Source organism: Podarcis tiliguerta (assembly GCF_965153285.1).
Source record: "Podarcis tiliguerta genome assembly, chromosome: 9".
Classification (NCBI taxonomy): Eukaryota; Metazoa; Chordata; class Lepidosauria; order Squamata; family Lacertidae; genus Podarcis; species Podarcis tiliguerta.
In genome coordinates, this window is record NC_139542.1 from 55928445 (window position 1) to 55943956 (window position 15512).

Consider the following 15512-nt stretch of genomic DNA (forward strand, 5'->3'; position numbering starts at 1 on the left):
TCGCGTTGCTAAAGGCTCGCCTTTGCACCACCGCTTGCAAACGCCCGTCCATTTGCAGGGGTTCCAAGCCCCGCGTGCATTTTTTGCAAGCAACCCCGACCCAGCGAGATCAGGCGACCTGAGGATTGTACTAAACCCCGGGGAGGGGGGCGCGACCACGCCTATCTCCCACTCGCGCCTGGTTTGCGCACCTTGGGGAGATGGGGGGTGGGGTGGAGGTGGGGAAAGAGGGCGGGAGCGTACCATTGCTGCAAGTCGGGGGGAAGCGCCTTTTTCCGGGCTCGCCTCTTGCCCCAGGTCCTTCCTCCCCCCCTCCTCCTGCCATGCAGTGAGTCCGCCCGGTGGCGATATATATAGAGCGGTGGGCGGGAGGCAGGCGTGTGTGTGTGTTTTTTTTCGGGGCGCACGGTTTCTTGCAGGTTTGGGCGCAGTTCGGCCGGGCAGGTTTGCAGGATCGAGACAATGGCGTGGCAGCCCATGGAGATCAACCCGGAGGTGAAGGGGAAATCTAGGGCTAGATGGGGGGCGGGGGGAGAAGCATGCATGCATGGTGGGGTGGGGGTCCTCCGCCCCAAGGCGTGCCCTATACAGTGGTACCCCGGGTTAAGTATTTAATTCGTTCCGGAGGTCTGTTCTTAACCTGAAACTGTTCTTAACCTGAAGCATCACTTTAGCTAATGGGGCCTCCTGCTGCCGCTGCTGCACGATTTCTGTTCTCATCCCGAAGCAAAGTTCTTAACTCGAGGTACTATTTCTGGGTTAGCGGAGTCTGTAATCTGAAGCGTCCGTAACCCGAGGTACCACTGTACATGGCTGACTTCTCCAGGCGCATGCAGTTTCTTACCCATGGGCGTTTTTGAGATGCCCTAGAGGGGAGGGATAAAGGCGGCCAGCAGTCTGTCTGGCATTAAAAAATAAAATCGGAATGGAAGCGTGGGCAAAGGATCCTCTTTTCCCTTCTTCACCCTCTCCCCCGGGATTCCCCAAATGCAGACATCGACGGCGCCCAGGTCTCCCTTCTCTTCGCCGATTCCGCGATCCAGACACAAGATGGGAGGCGGGCCCCGCCCAGAGACAGGCTAACCTCCCTTCCCTTCATCTTTCTCCCGCTTTTGTCTTTCAGATGCTGAACAAAGTGAGTGGCCGCCGAGACCTGGGGAGGAATAAGGCGCAGCTCCTCTTGGCTGGGCGTTTCCTTAAGTCTCCGTTTCAATTCATTCATTCATTCATTCAGTTAACTCATCGGGAGGCTTGAAGGCCTGGAACCCTAGAGCATAGATTAGATACATAACTCTCATCCTGGATCCTTACTGATGTTGCTCGTGGGCATATTTAGGCCAACGGGAAGGGGAAACAGGTTAGGGGGCCGGGGGCTCCCACATCGAGTCATGATGGGCAAGTTGTTCGTGGAATGGGCGGCAGGTGGCGCTGCAGCCCCGCGTTTTGTGCTGTGTCACGGCTGGGCAAGGGGCCCTTAGGAAGAGAGTCGGGAGGGGAGACCCCCCCTCCTGCCTCTGAGACCCTTCTTCTCCCCACTTCCCTGCAGGCTTTGAGCCTGATTCCATTATAAGCCATGCAGAAGGTCCTAGGGGCATCTCTGAATCTGGAGGATTTATTCGGAGACCTCGTCTTGCCACGTGGGTGCTATTCCTGGACCCTATTTAGCATTCCTCTGGAATGGGGAAGCTTTGGTGGTTTACGTAAATGCTGTTGTACCAAAATGTCAGCTTTTCATTTGCTATCAGTAACCGGCCTTCCAGGTCTTTAGGAAACAGCTGAGGCCCTCTGCGTATGCTCAGGCGCTCCACGTCGTCAAAGATGCAGCAACACCTATTGTAGAATAGAAGTCGAGATGTGGAAACAGGATCTTGGGGCTGAGTCATAGATGCCTCTAATGCAGTGGTTCCCAACCTTTTTTTTTGGCCATGCCCCACCTAAGCATCTCTAAAATCTTGACCCACTCCCTGACTAATAATAATAATAATAATTTATTATTTATACCCTGCCCATCTGGCTGAGTTTCCCCAGCCACTCTGGGCGGCTCCCAATCAAGTGTTAAAAACAATTCAGCATTAAATATTAAAAACTTCCCTAAACAGGGCTGCCTTCAGATGTATTTTGAAGATAGGATAGCTGCTTATTTCCTTCGCATCTGAAGGGTGGGCGCCACTACCGAGAAGGCCCTCTGTCTGGTTCCCTGTAACCTCACTTCAAAAAGGGAACTCCTATTCACATGGAGGAAGCCTAAAGAGCCATTCACTGTTAATAACTCATTCTCGAATTCTCCCCCCCCCCCAAATTGCCCCCCTGTGGGGAACCATAACTCTAATGTCTCCTCCCCTCTCCAGATACAACAACAGTCTTGGTTAATATGTGCTGACTTCCCTCCTTGGCATACCTAAAGGGATGATTACTCGGGGGGGGGGGGAGGAACTTTCCACTACTGACAAAATGCACCTTTTAATAGTAGGCATAACTAACGTGGTACCTTTAAGGAGATGATGGGTGGCAGCCCCCATCCCTAGCCAATGGGTTTTTGGATGTTAGGAGCTGGAGTCCAGAAATATCCTCAGATACCAGGACTAACCTGAGTGTACAGGGGAATGGTTTTTTCTACTCCAGCTTCATGATGTAGGGCGGTAGGGTGTCAAGTTGAGGTTGATTCTCTCCCTGGTTTTGTGCCTCCCTTAACCCGGCAGGTGCTGTCCCGCCTCGGAGTTGCCCCTGGCTGGAGATTTGTGGATGTGCTGGGGTTTGAGGAGGATGTCTTGAATGCTGTACCCACCCCAGCTTGCGCTCTGCTGTTACTCTTTCCCCTTACTGCTCAGGTGAGTAATGGAAGTTGAGCAAGGGCAGGGAGGTGAAACCTGCTGCTTGGCAGGCAAAGAACTCTGGAAAATCTCTCTGCTTCCTATATTACGCTGTTGGCGTGCAAAGGATGGTAATAATCCTAAACTGCGATAGTGAACGAGCAGGGTTAATGTCTTGAATTGGGATGCTGAGCACAGAACCAGGCCTTGTGGCCAGGAAAAGTCTGCTGTTTTGCCATGCCCTGTAGGATTCCTGCAGCTAATAGGCTTAGGATCCAGCAGATTCATAGCTATCCCAACTCAGCCCCCTGAAATTTTGGGAAGTGACTGCTAGCACTAGTGTCTGCTTTCAGGCACAAGCGGCACTTAGCTTGTGCTTTCAGTGCAGCAGATCAAGGTTTGGGTTGCTCTGCCTGCTTCCCAAAACTCTTATACAAACGTGGTCTAGGACTGTTGATCTGTCTCCTCTACCGACCTGCAAATCGTGAACCCTGATTGCAATTTAAATAACTGTGGATACCTATGCAGCGGCTGCCACTATGAATCGGCAGCTTTCTAACGTGAAGGTTTGAGGCCTCTGAAAACAAGGAGCAGTCATTAAAATTAGATCTCTTGTGAAGTGTCTGGATTGGCTGTGGCCATTTCTAGAAACGCAGCGTGGCTGACGATGACTTCATCTTGGTAGGAAAAACTAGAACAGGTGGGTTTGTAATGAAAGAGCTTCTCTTAAGTAAAGAATTCTGAGGGTCAGATGAAAAAAGCATCGTCATTCTCGATGAGAATGATTATGGGAAGGACTAAAAGTCCATTGAGGAATCTACCTTTCCAGCAACAGCTGCATCTAATTCCTGCGCTGTGGGATTCTTACTACTGATGGGATTGGGCCGGCTTTGGGTATTTGTACAGTGGTACCTCAGGTTACATACGCTTCAGGTTACATACGCTTCAGGTTACAGATTCTGCTAACCCAAAAATAGTTCTTCAGGTTAAGAACTTTGCTTCAGGATAAGAAAAGAAATCATGCTCTGGCAGTGCGGCGGCAGCAGGAGGCCCCGTTAGCTAAAGTGGTGCTTCAGGTTAAGAATAGTTTCAGGTTATGAACGGACCTCTGGAACGAATTAAGTACTTAACCTGAGGTACTACTGTATCTACTTTGTTCTCTGCATGTCTGTTTTGAGCTCTTTTATTCCCTTGTTCTTCTTCTGGTTATTGTGCACCTCTTGAGGGTTTTTTCTTCTCTGTTGTAAAATGGTCTTGGAAGGTGAAGGTATTTGATATAGAATCATGGAATCTTTAAGAGTTGGAAGGGACCCCGAGGGTCATCCAGTCCAACCCCCTGCAATGCAGGAATCTCAGCTAAAGCATCCATGACAGATGGCCATCCAGCCTCTGCTTAAAAACCTCCAAGGAAGGAGAGTCCACCACCTCAGGTGGGAGCCTGTTCCACTGCTGAACAGCTCTTACTGTCAGAATGTTTATCCAAATGTTTAGTCGGAATCTCCTTTCTTGCAACTTGAAGCCATTGGTTCGAGCCCTACCCTCCTTATTTTGTAGCTAGTTTGAGCAGTATATTTTAAGCAGAGTCTACATGTAAGGAATGCATGCCAGTGTATGTACAGGGAATGCACATGATTGGGCAGGGTATCAGAATTAAGGTATTCCAACAGCAGTTTGAAGGCTGAAACATGAAATGCATCTCATTCAAGAGACCCAGAGTTATACCCAGAAAAATGGGACACTGCTCTTTCAACCTGGGACGTGGAAATCTACCCTGGGCTGGTGATCTATGGAGATTTACTTGAAGCAGTTTCATATTTAGGAAGTGATGCCATAATAGTTGGAAATCTTTGCCTGTGGGCTGCAAACAAGGCTCATGAATACATTTATGAAACTGCGTTGCACTAGAAGTCTTTACGGGAATTAATGATTAATGTACATAATGACTTGGCCAAGTTACGTTGCCAGCGGTAGCTCATTTGAAGCAAGCTTCAATCGCTTTCCCTGAACTGGTTCCATTGGATTGTATGGTTTTTCTGTGGTAGGTATTGGCCACAAACCATTTGTAATAAGCTAGATAGCATGCATCACTTGCTAAATGCTTGAGAATTTTGAAGCAGCCTCACTTTGGGCTCTTGGCTGACTTGTGATTATTATTATTTTAATTGTTAAAGCACGCTGTGGCTTCTCATCCTCCCAGCATGCATTTATAAAAACAAGTGCAAGCAAAACATCTGATTGCTGAAAGTTTATTTATTTAATTTTTTGGGGGGTAGAAACTTCCTGAGTTATCTCCGCATCTCCCAACAATTACTTGACACATTTTTATACATTTTCAAAAGTTTCCTTAGTGTTAGGTACCATCGGTGTTGCATTTTTTGGAAGTTCGTATAACAATTTGTGAATTTCCAATTGATCTTCCATAAGTTTTCCCACTGGGCCATGGTTATTGAATGGCCAAAATCCTGGGACCACCTCACCATGGCCTCTGTTACCTCCTCCTCCTTGTCCAGTCAAGGAGGAGTCGATAAGTTTTGGAAAGAGTTTTTCTTTTAGAATTTACAAGATCAGATTCGAATTGGGAAATTTCTGTTGAGAACCCCTGCTGAAAGTTTATTATCATTGGTCAAGAAATGCTTTGAGCCCTTAACAGTTCGGGACCAGTTTACCTGCAAGATCACCTGACCCCATAAAATGCCCATTCAACATCTTTGATCTCTGGAACTGGCACTGTTAATAGATGCAACATAATACATTTGATCTTTCAGTGTGGCAGCAACCACAATTTGAAACTCCCTGTCTACTGACATTAGGCAGGTGTCTTCCCTGTAATCTATTTCAGCACCTACTGAAAACATCTTTCTTTAGACAAGCCTGCCCAGTTATGTAGACCGATTACATGTGTTTTAATTGTTTTTAGCTTGTTGCTAAAATATTTGAATGCTTTAGTTGTTTTTAACTGTTTTTACAATGGTACCTTGGTTATCAAACTTAATCCATTTCAGAAATCTGTTCCAAAACCAAGGCGTGCTTTCCCATAGAAAGCAATGCAAAACGGATTAATCTGTTTCAAACAACCCCTAAAACAGCAATTTAACATGAATTTTACTATCTTAATGAGACCATTGATCCATAAATTGAAAGCAAAAATCAATGTACTGTACTATAAAATAAATAAGACATCATTGTAGATTATAAAACTTAAAAATTCTTACCTGTGCTGATGATACTCAGTTTTCATGGGGGACTTTCATCCATTTCCTAATAATAATAATAATAATAATAATAATTTATTATTTATACCTCGCCCATCTGGCTGGACTTCCCCAGCCACTCTGGGTGGCTGTCAAAAAAAATAAATTAAAATACTGTAATACATCAAACATTAAAAGCTTCCCTAAACAGGGCTGCCTTCAGATGTCTTCTAAAAGTCTGGTAGTTGTTCTCTTTGACATCTGGTCACATAATCAATCAGTAGCTGAACTGGGTTCCACACAGTCACAAAAGCAAATTAACCGAAAAAGCCACAAAACCGCAAAATAAATAGCAAAAACAAAAGCGCCAAACTTAATCAGTTCCGGAAATCAATGTTTGAAAACCAAGGCGCAGCTTCTGATTGGTGCAGGCGCCCTGGAAACAACAGCCGACAGCCGCATCAGACGTTGTGCTTCCAAAAAACGTTTGAAAACCGGAACACTTACCTGTGGGTTTTTGGCATTTGGGAACCAAGGCGTTTGAGAACCAAGGTACCACACTACTTACTTTGAGAGGTTGTTTTTTTTAAAAAAAATAATAATCAAGCAGTATATAAATTGTATGGAAAAAATAAAGTTAATGTTACCTGACCAATATACCTGCATATTTGTAGCATGAAAATTTCAGAAAAAAGCAGATGGAAGAATTGAAGGGCCAAGAAGTGAGCTCCAAAGTCTATTTTGTGAAGCAGACAGCCAGTAATTCCTGTGGAACAATTGGCCTTCTACATGCAGTGGCCAACAACCAAGATAAAATTTTATTTGGTAAGTATGAGGGAAGCGTCATCCAAGGGATACAAACCCATTGGTAGGAGATGGTATTGGCTCTAACCTGTGCAGCTGCTGACTTAAGCAGGGTGGGAATTGATTCATTGGACAACCTAAGGCTTGCACTTGCAGTTGGTTCATTGTCCTGTGCTCTGCCATCCCCCTGATTTTTATTTCTTGGTAGATGAAGGGTCTGCACTAAAGGAGTTCCTCACTGCAACAGCTGACCTCTCTCCTGATGAGAGGGCAAAACGTCTTGAAAACAACAAGGTAAATGACATGGGAACTTGGGTGGAAGCTTCTTAATGGTGCCCACTTCAGGGTTTCCCTTTTTTTTAAAAAAAAATTAAAATGCCTTTTTTTTTTTTACCATCCTCTGCAGGCCATTCAAGAAGCCCACAATGCAGTAGCACAGGAAGGCCAATGTCGGGTAAATTTCTCTTGAACTTAAATAGGCTTCCAAAGGTAAAACATTGGTGCCAAGAACTGGTGACAGGTAGTAGGGTATAATAGCACAGGCCCCCTGTAATGTAAACTCTTCTCACCTCAAATGGTGAAGATGGATGGGATATGTGGGCCAGTGGAGCCGTTAAGGCAAAACTGCTTTCTGGCGCAGGCCAAGCTCTGAGAGAGATGCTTTTAAGACTCCACACATCATGGAATTATTGAAGTGGAAGCCAGCTGTACGTAGTATTTTGGCTTTCCCTCCCTGGTATTTTCACAGAAATCTGTCTCTTTCCACCCAGTGCTTTGTCGTTGTTGTTTAGTCGTTTAGTTGTGTCTGACTCTTCGTGACCCCATGGACCAGAGCACACCAGGCACTTCTGTCTTCCACTGCCTCCCGCAGTTTGGTCAAACTCATGCTGGTAGCTTCAAGAACACTGTCTAACCATCTCGTCCTCTGTTGTCCCCTTCTCCTTGTGCCCTCCATCTTTCCCAATATCAGGGTCTTTTCCAGGGAGTCTTCTCTTTTCATGAGGTGGCCAAAGTATTGGAGCCTCAGCTTCAGGATCTGCCCTTCCAGTGAGCACTCAGGGCTGATTTCCTTAAGAATGGATGCGTTTGATCTTCTTGCAGTCCATGGGACTCTCAAGAGTCTCCTCCAGCACCATAATTCAAAAGCATCAATTCTTCGGCGATCAGCCTTCTTTATGGTCCAGCTCTCACTTCCATACATCACTATTGGGAAAACCATAGTCCTTTTTAATAGCTTGGCTTCTAAAATAGGTGGTCTTCCCAGAAAGACTGACAGCATAGGCAAAGCTTGCTTGTTGGTGTGCATCTAAATCTCGGTGCTTGGAGTAGAATATGCCACAGCAGCCAGCATTGTTCAAGATGTATGTTAGAGGACTTGCAGGTGGTTCCCACATCTTTGGTAATTCTGCAGTATACAAATAGCCAAAATAAAATCTCTGGCTGTCCTCTTCCTGGTAGCAAAACCAGCAATAAAAAAATAGTCTACAACTCCTACTTGGACACTGGCCAGCAAGTCTGGGATTCTGTAATCCTGGAGAAATCCTATGGTTTGTCAGCCCAATGACCCCTTTTTACTGTGCAGCGCCAGATGACAAGGCAGTAGCGATCTATTTGTATATATTTGGAACATAAGGTGGTGGTTGTTAGAGAGGTTATTTATGAGAACCAAAAAGGGCAGAATCAGGAAGCAGAGTGTCACTAAAATATTCTTCTTTGTTGATCATCCTATGCACCCTCCTCCTCCATAGGTTGAAGATGACAAAGTCAACTTCCATTTCATTCTGTTTGCCAGTGTGGATGGACACCTCTATGAACTGGGTAGGTTTGTGTGCTGCCTCCCCCAGGATAACACCGAGTAAAACAAATTGGGATTCTCTTGGGTCAGGGTGGGGAGGAGAGTTGAATTGGCGTGGCCAGCTTCTGCCCACATTATCTAGAAACAGCCTGTGGCTTACCTAGGAGAAGAGCATAACGTCTTCCATTGGAATTCAGGGGTTGGCTTGTCTGAAGCGGTTTGTTGCATTCCCCCCAAACATGTCCCACCGCTTTCACCGGGGCAACTGATCTTTTTCGAGAGCAAAGTTGCATTATCAAGAATTTCCAGAAGGCAGTGATGGGTAGGGTGAGAATCTAATACTAAACCTTATATTGGGCCTTTTGCCAACCTGGCCCATTGCAGTAGTTGCTGGGACCCAGCTCCAGCATGGCCAGTGGTTAGAATCCAGAACGTCCTGAGGGTTGGGCAGGTTGGGAGGGGCAGAGAGACTGTATATAAATCTGTTCTGCTTCTGAAACATCTGGAGCCACTTGAGTTGCAAGCAGAAAACCAGGGGATGAGATCCAGCATTGCAACTCTACTGCAAAGTAGGTCCAGAAGCAAATAAATGCAGCCCCACAAGGGCATGGCCTAAGTTGCTTCTTCCTATACTAGCAATGGTCTGGTCGGCAATTCAAATCCCCGCGACGGGGTGAGCTCCCGTTGCTCGATCCCTGCTCCTGCCCACCTAGCAGTTCAAAAGCACATCAGTGTGCAAGTAGATAAATAGGTACTGCTCCGGCGGGAAGGTAAACAGCGTTTCCGTGTGCTGCTCTGGTTTGCCAGAAGCGGCTTAGTCATGCTGGCCACATGACCCAGAAGCTCCCTCAGCCAGTAAAGGGAGATGAGTGCTGCAACCACAGAGTCGTCCGTGATGACCTAACGGTCAGGGGTCCCTGTCCCTTTACCTTTACCTTTAGCATACTTTAAGTAAGTGGTTAAGTCATAAACCTGATCTAAAACTTGGTTGCAGATGGACGAATGCCTTTTCCTGTAAATCATGGAGCGAGTTCGGATGACACCATGCTGAAGGTAAGCGTTCTTATAATTGAAATTTCTGACATAATCAAGTCTTCTAGATTGCACTGCACGTGTGTCGTTCCTTACTTGGCAGATCCCAGATTTTTCTTTGCGTATTTCTCATTCTGTAACCATATGGAGATGAGCAAGACACAGTGCCTAGAGATGGGCGCTCTCGAGGAGCCAGCAAGATGGCTTCTGCTATTCCTAGCATCCTGTCAGAACGCTGATAGCTACTCCTTGCTCACAAATTCAGTGGGGAGAAGTATAGATGCTGATTGTCTACATAATGTCTGGCTAAAACTACAATGTGAGCCCACACTGTTCATGGATGTGGTCGACTTGATGGCAGGTCTACTGAGGCTCTGCGTTCATGCATTTAGAACAGTAGGATAACTACCTGTGTTTTTTGTTTTTCAGGCTGCTGCCAAGGTCTGTCGACAGTTCACAGAACGTGAGCAAGGAGAGGTCCGCTTTTCTGCTGTGGCGCTGAGCAAGTCTGCCTGAAGTTCAGGAGTTAGAGCGACCCCATAGTAGGCCCTCACAGAAAGCAATCCAGGCCCCTAGTGCTTTAGTACTTGTGTTTAAAAAACAAAAGCACTGCTGTTCTTGATCTTCCGTTTAAAGTGTCCTGCTGATCCTAGCCTGGTTCCTCCCCCCTCACTTACTCACAGCAGCTTCAGCAGAGCTGGTCTTAAAAGTTTAGCTCCAAGTCTTTGGCACTTCAGATATGTTGGGTCCCTTCTTGACTGCAACTTGTTTAAACGCTTCATAGGGCTTCCTTGGACGTGTGCCTCCAAAGTTTTTTTTTAAGCTGTTGTGACTTCTTGTCAATCACAAAAATAAATTTCTTCTTGGTATTCCAAAGCAGAAGGTTTTGGTTTTGGTTTTTTGCACGGCCATTTTCGTCTCCGGTGTTGGAAGGTGATCTGCTTATAAAGCAAGATAGTAGCTAGGGGTGTCTTCGTGCTGTCGCTGTTTTACTGGTGGGATTCAAGCACATTCCAAAACTAAGTTTGCACAGTTAATGTGGATTAAAGTTCTCCCTAGTCCTAGCATGAAAAAGCCTGCTTTAATAATAAGCCTCCAGGTTAGGAAAGTGATTGGGAAATGCACTGGAGTGCAGGATGAACACATGCCTAATGGGAAGACACATAATGGTCCTGCCAGCAAATGGGGATGCATGCTCATTGTTTTAGAGCCACCCTGTAAACAAACAAGAACAGAGGCCCAATGAAGGGCAGGCATAGTCTAAACACCTGGTAGGCTTTGTGAATGCCAAATGGGAGGGGTCTTAGATGCTGCTTCTACTTTGCAAAGTGAGTTGGGCTGTGTTGGTTTTCTAGTCCTTGTAATTTGGGCAGAACTCCTGTTTCTGGCCATGGCAGGGTGGAAGTCTCCAGCCACAGAAGACTCCGCTCTTGACACAGGGAGAATAGTTGCCCAGGAAGCTGCTGAAAATGCTCTACTGCCATTACCTAGCTGCCTATCAGAAACGTCTGGGGAAAGCTAGCCAGATGGCTGGGGTATAAATAATAAAATTATTGCTGCTGCTGCTGCTGCTACTCGAAGATACATTGGCTCCTTGCTTGTACCTTTGCTACGCCCTGGGGGGGGGGGGAGAGATAAGAATGGATTGTTTCTTGCTCTTTGTGTAAGTGAACTGGCCTCATAGGAGCTAGGTAGCTGCCTATACCACAGAAGGGAAGAGGGGAATGTTTTTTGCATGGGCAGCAAAATAACATAAGCCTATGGCCACATGAAAGACTCCCTAGGCCATAAAGGGACACTGGTACGGTCTCTGCTAAATGATAATGCTGCTGGGAAGCTGTTGCTAGGTAGACTGCCAACAGGTGTCAAGGTGACCTATTGCACTGAATTGTATCATAGGCTCCTTTGCTACCAGGCAACAGGCTGGCGCATGGAAAGAACCAGCGTGTGTCGTCATTGAGGAGGAAAAGCTACAGAAACAAAAAGGAAATGCCATCTGTACTTAGCAGAACAGACAGTACAAAGAAGAGCGAAGACAGCCAACTAAATACCAAGCACCTGCCAACAAAAAAACCCACACAATATAAACGAATGCTTTTAACAGTTTTTAGAACTAGCTGTTTCTTGCTCCCTGTTTCCTGGGACAAAATTGGAAACCTATGGTAGGTTTCAGTTCCAGATCTGAATTTGTTAGAAACTTCACAATAACAAAACACTTTGAATACCAGGAAACTGCTGTAGCCGGCTAGTTCCTGAATTTTGAAAAAATGCAGAACAAAATGAATTGGCTCAATAGGAAAGTTGTCGCTTGTAAGGAGCAGGAGTTTCTCATCCCTGTGAATTTTGCTATAAACTGATACGCAAATCCAAATTTATTTGCACACGTAAGCAGCAAATTGAATGGGGATTTTGTGGCTATCCAACAGTGTTAATTTTCCCCAGTCTCAGCTAATGGGGGGTCGTATACTCTTACGGAGCAAAGGCGTTGCCGTGGCAAAATCTGTCTTGCAGTGAGAGGAGTAGGAGGCATGGAAAGGTGGGTTATGTGTTCTGTAAACATGAGCTGAGATGGGTCACACAACCTTCCATAGGTATTTCAACAATATATAGGCCTCTCTATATGCCTTTCTGAGGAAGGTCACATTTACTACCAAGCGATGCTGAGGATTGCTTACCAGAGGTCAGCAAACGTTTTCAGCAGGGGGCTGGTCTACTGTGCCTCAGACCTTGTGGGGGGCCGGACTATATTTTGAAGAAGAAGGAAAAAAGAATGAATTCCTATGCCCCACAAATAACCCAGAGATGCATTTTAAATAAAAGCCAGTGTGGTGTAGTGGTTAAGAGCAGTAGACTCATAATCTGGGGAACCGGGTTCGCCTCTCCGCTCCTCCACATGCAGCTGCTGGGTGACCTTGGGCCAGTCACACTTCTTTGAAGTCTCTCAGCCCTACTCGCCTCACAGAGTGTTTGTTGTGGGGGAGGAAGGGAAAGGAGAATGTTAGCCGCTTTGAGACTCCTGAAGGGGAGTGAAAGGCGGGATATCAAATTCAAACTCCTCCGCCACACATTCTACTCATGTAAAAACACACTGATTCCCGGATCATCTGCAGGCCAGATTTAGAAGGCAATTGGGCTGGATCCGGCCCCCGGGCCTTAGTTTGCCTACTCATGTCTTAGGCCGGATCCGGCCTAATCACCTTCTAAATCTGGTCAGCAGATGGTCTGGAAATCAGCGTATTTTTACATGAGTAGAATGTGTGCTTTTATTTAAAATGCATCTCTGGGTTATTTGTGGGGCATAGGAATTAATTTATTTCCCGCCTCAAAATATAGTCCGGCCCACCACATGGTCTGAGGTAAAGGGGACTGGCCCCCTGCTGAAAAGGTTTGCTGAACCCTGTCTTAGGCATTTGAGCTCTGTTCTTGCAAGTACTTTTATGTACACAGCAGTAAAACCTTCAAAACCCCTATTGAAATCAAGATAATTTGCTTGCTTCCACTGACATTGGACTAGGGCGGCAGGTATCTGCTTCCTCTTACAGAAGGTGTGCATAAAGTTGGACTGTTGCAAATGCAGTTGGATGCTAACAAACTGGGTGACTGTTAGTGCTATGCTTTGTTCTCTAGATGGCAGACTTGGGATACTGTTAAGATACTCAAGCATTAAAAAGCCCCGCGAATGGTATTTTCTTTTTGAGATAAATGCTCTGGAAATACAAGCACATAGCCTGAACCTCCAGTTTTAAGCTGAAAACCATCATTGACCGAAGTCTCCAATATAATATGTTGTCTGTTCCTGGCATCTCTCTGGGCAAAGCATTCTGTTTTGCATTGAGTGGCAAAAACTTAAATTCAGTTTCTAAAAATGCCAATAAAGGACTACGGTGGGTCTCTCCCCTCTTGTAGTGATCAGACATCTCTCTAGGAAATCAACTGAATTTTACTCAAGAGTAGGCCCATTGAAATTAATGGTCCCAACTTAACCATGTTCATTAATTTCAGTGTGTCTTCTGTGAGGAAAACGTAGTTGAATAGCACCCTTTGTTACTGGCAACCGAGACTTAATTTCCTTTGGAAACCGCTTCGGTCTTGAATAAAACCGCATTTCCCCTGAATCAAAACAGAGTATTGTACTGCTGGGGAAATTTAGGAACTGTCTAATTTTACAGCAGACATGAAGGAGGCGCTTCTCTTCTGGTGGGGAAAGGCATGAGGCATATGTGTATGTTTGCTAACCCATAGTTTTGTGCAAGTTTGGTATATCAGAGAATGTGTCTCTTACAAATTAAATTATTTTTTTGTGTGTGCGTGCAGGTCAACAAATACCTGTGTGCATCCCCACAATGGAACTCAGGTTTCCAGAACTCAGGGAGGGTGGAGAATCATAGACTTATAGAATTGCAGAGTTGGAAGGCACCACGAAGGTCCTTGAGTCCCACCCCCTGCAATGTAGGAATCTTCTGTTCAAGATTGGGCTCGAACCCATGACCCTTAAATTAAGATTCTCCATGTACGAATTGAAGGGAGAGGCCATCCACACAGTGCAAATCCATCCCATCAAGCACTGCCTACTAGTGTGGACAGGAAACATTGAGGCAGAGTTCAGCTGAAATAACAACAAGAATAATAAATTTATTATTTATACCCCGCCCATCTGGCTGGGTTTCCACAGCCACTCTAGGTGGCTTCCAACAAAATATTAAAATACAATGGTCCGTTAAACATTAAAAGCTTCCCTGAGCAGGGCTGCCTTCAGATGTCTTCTAAAAGACTGATAGTTGTTTTTCTCTTTGGCATCTGATGGGAGGGTGTTCCACAGGGCGGGTGCCACTACCGAGAAGACCCTCTGCCTGGTTCCCTGTAAATTGGCTTCTCACAGCGAGGGAACTGCCAGAAGTCCCTCAGCGTTGGACCTCAGTGTCCGGGCAGAACGATGGGGGTGGAGACACTCCTTCAGGTATACTGGACTGAGGCTTGTGTGTGAAGAAGTATGTACAAAAGCACGCACACAAAAATTAGACCTGTGCAACTCACATGTGCATGAACACCCTGGTGCGTCCCCAGCCAATATAAACGAATCTGCCAGCAAATCCTGGTGTAGTTATATGACTTTAAATGTTTAAGATTCTTTTTCTTTGTAGGCCAAAGGATGAATGCATAGCCATACGAACACCTGTGTGTTCCTTTCCATTTTTTCTTTTTAAGGTGAACAGCCTACCCGCTACCAAGAAAAGGAGGAAGGCTGGTGGCTGATAACAGCCTCTGGCTATGCATCTTTGCTATGGAAAGTGTGGCAATGAATGAGCTGGGATTGCATCACAGAGAAAGAACTTACTGTTACGACCTTTTAAATTGGGCATCTCTCTTCATTCCTGCTTCCCCCCTGTTTTAGCAGCTCTTAACAGCGAAGGGGGACGCGGGTGGCGCTGTGGGTAAAACCTCAGCGCCTAGGACTTGCTGATCGCATGGTCGGCGGTTCGAATCCCCACGGCGGGGTGCACTCCCGTTGTTCGGTCCCAGCGCCTGCCAACCTAGCAGTTCGAAAGCACTCCCAGGTGCAAGTAGATAAATAGGGACCACTTACCAGCGGGAAGGTAAACAGCGTTCCGTGTGCTGCACTGGCTCGCCAGAGCAGCGATGTCACGCTGGCCACGTGACCCGGAAGTGTCTGCGGGCAGCTCTGGCTCCTGGCCTCTAGAGTGAGATGAGCGCACAACCCTAGAGTCTGGCAAGACTGGCCCGTACGGGCAGGGGTACCTTTACCTTTTTTAACAGCGAAGGACCAGGGCGTGTAGAAATACGTAACAAAAAATTAAGCAAAAGGGGAACTATTAAGGCTGGTATCATATCATTTCATATATTTTGAAGTGTTTTTAATAT

General features: G+C 46.1%; 1 protein-coding gene across 1 annotated transcript; it reads left to right on the forward strand.

The window, feature by feature from the left end:
• The first annotated feature begins 294 nt into the window (after nt 1-294).
• On the forward strand, nt 295-10508 carry UCHL1 (ubiquitin C-terminal hydrolase L1). Its single transcript, XM_083458495.1, has 9 exons — nt 295-495; nt 1124-1135; nt 2700-2828; nt 6676-6826; nt 7014-7099; nt 7212-7259; nt 8554-8623; nt 9595-9653; nt 10062-10508. Exons 1-9 carry the CDS (start codon nt 463-465, stop codon nt 10146-10148), a joined length of 675 nt encoding a protein of 224 aa, XP_083314621.1. The 5' UTR covers nt 295-462; the 3' UTR covers nt 10149-10508.
• The last annotated feature ends 5004 nt before the right edge of the window (nt 10509-15512 follow it).

What these genes read in the sequence shown, in the direction of transcription:
- UCHL1 (XM_083458495.1), top strand. Translation starts at nt 463, where the DNA reads ATGGCGTGGCAGCCCATGGAGATCAACCCGGAG. An exon ending in TCTTTCCCCTTACTGCTCAG is followed by an intron (nt 2,829 to 6,675) that starts GTGAGTAATGGA and finishes GCATATTTGTAG; the next exon opens with CATGAAAATTTCAGAAAAAA. An exon ending in CACAGGAAGGCCAATGTCGG is followed by an intron (nt 7,260 to 8,553) that starts GTAAATTTCTCT and finishes CCTCCTCCATAG; the next exon opens with GTTGAAGATGACAAAGTCAA.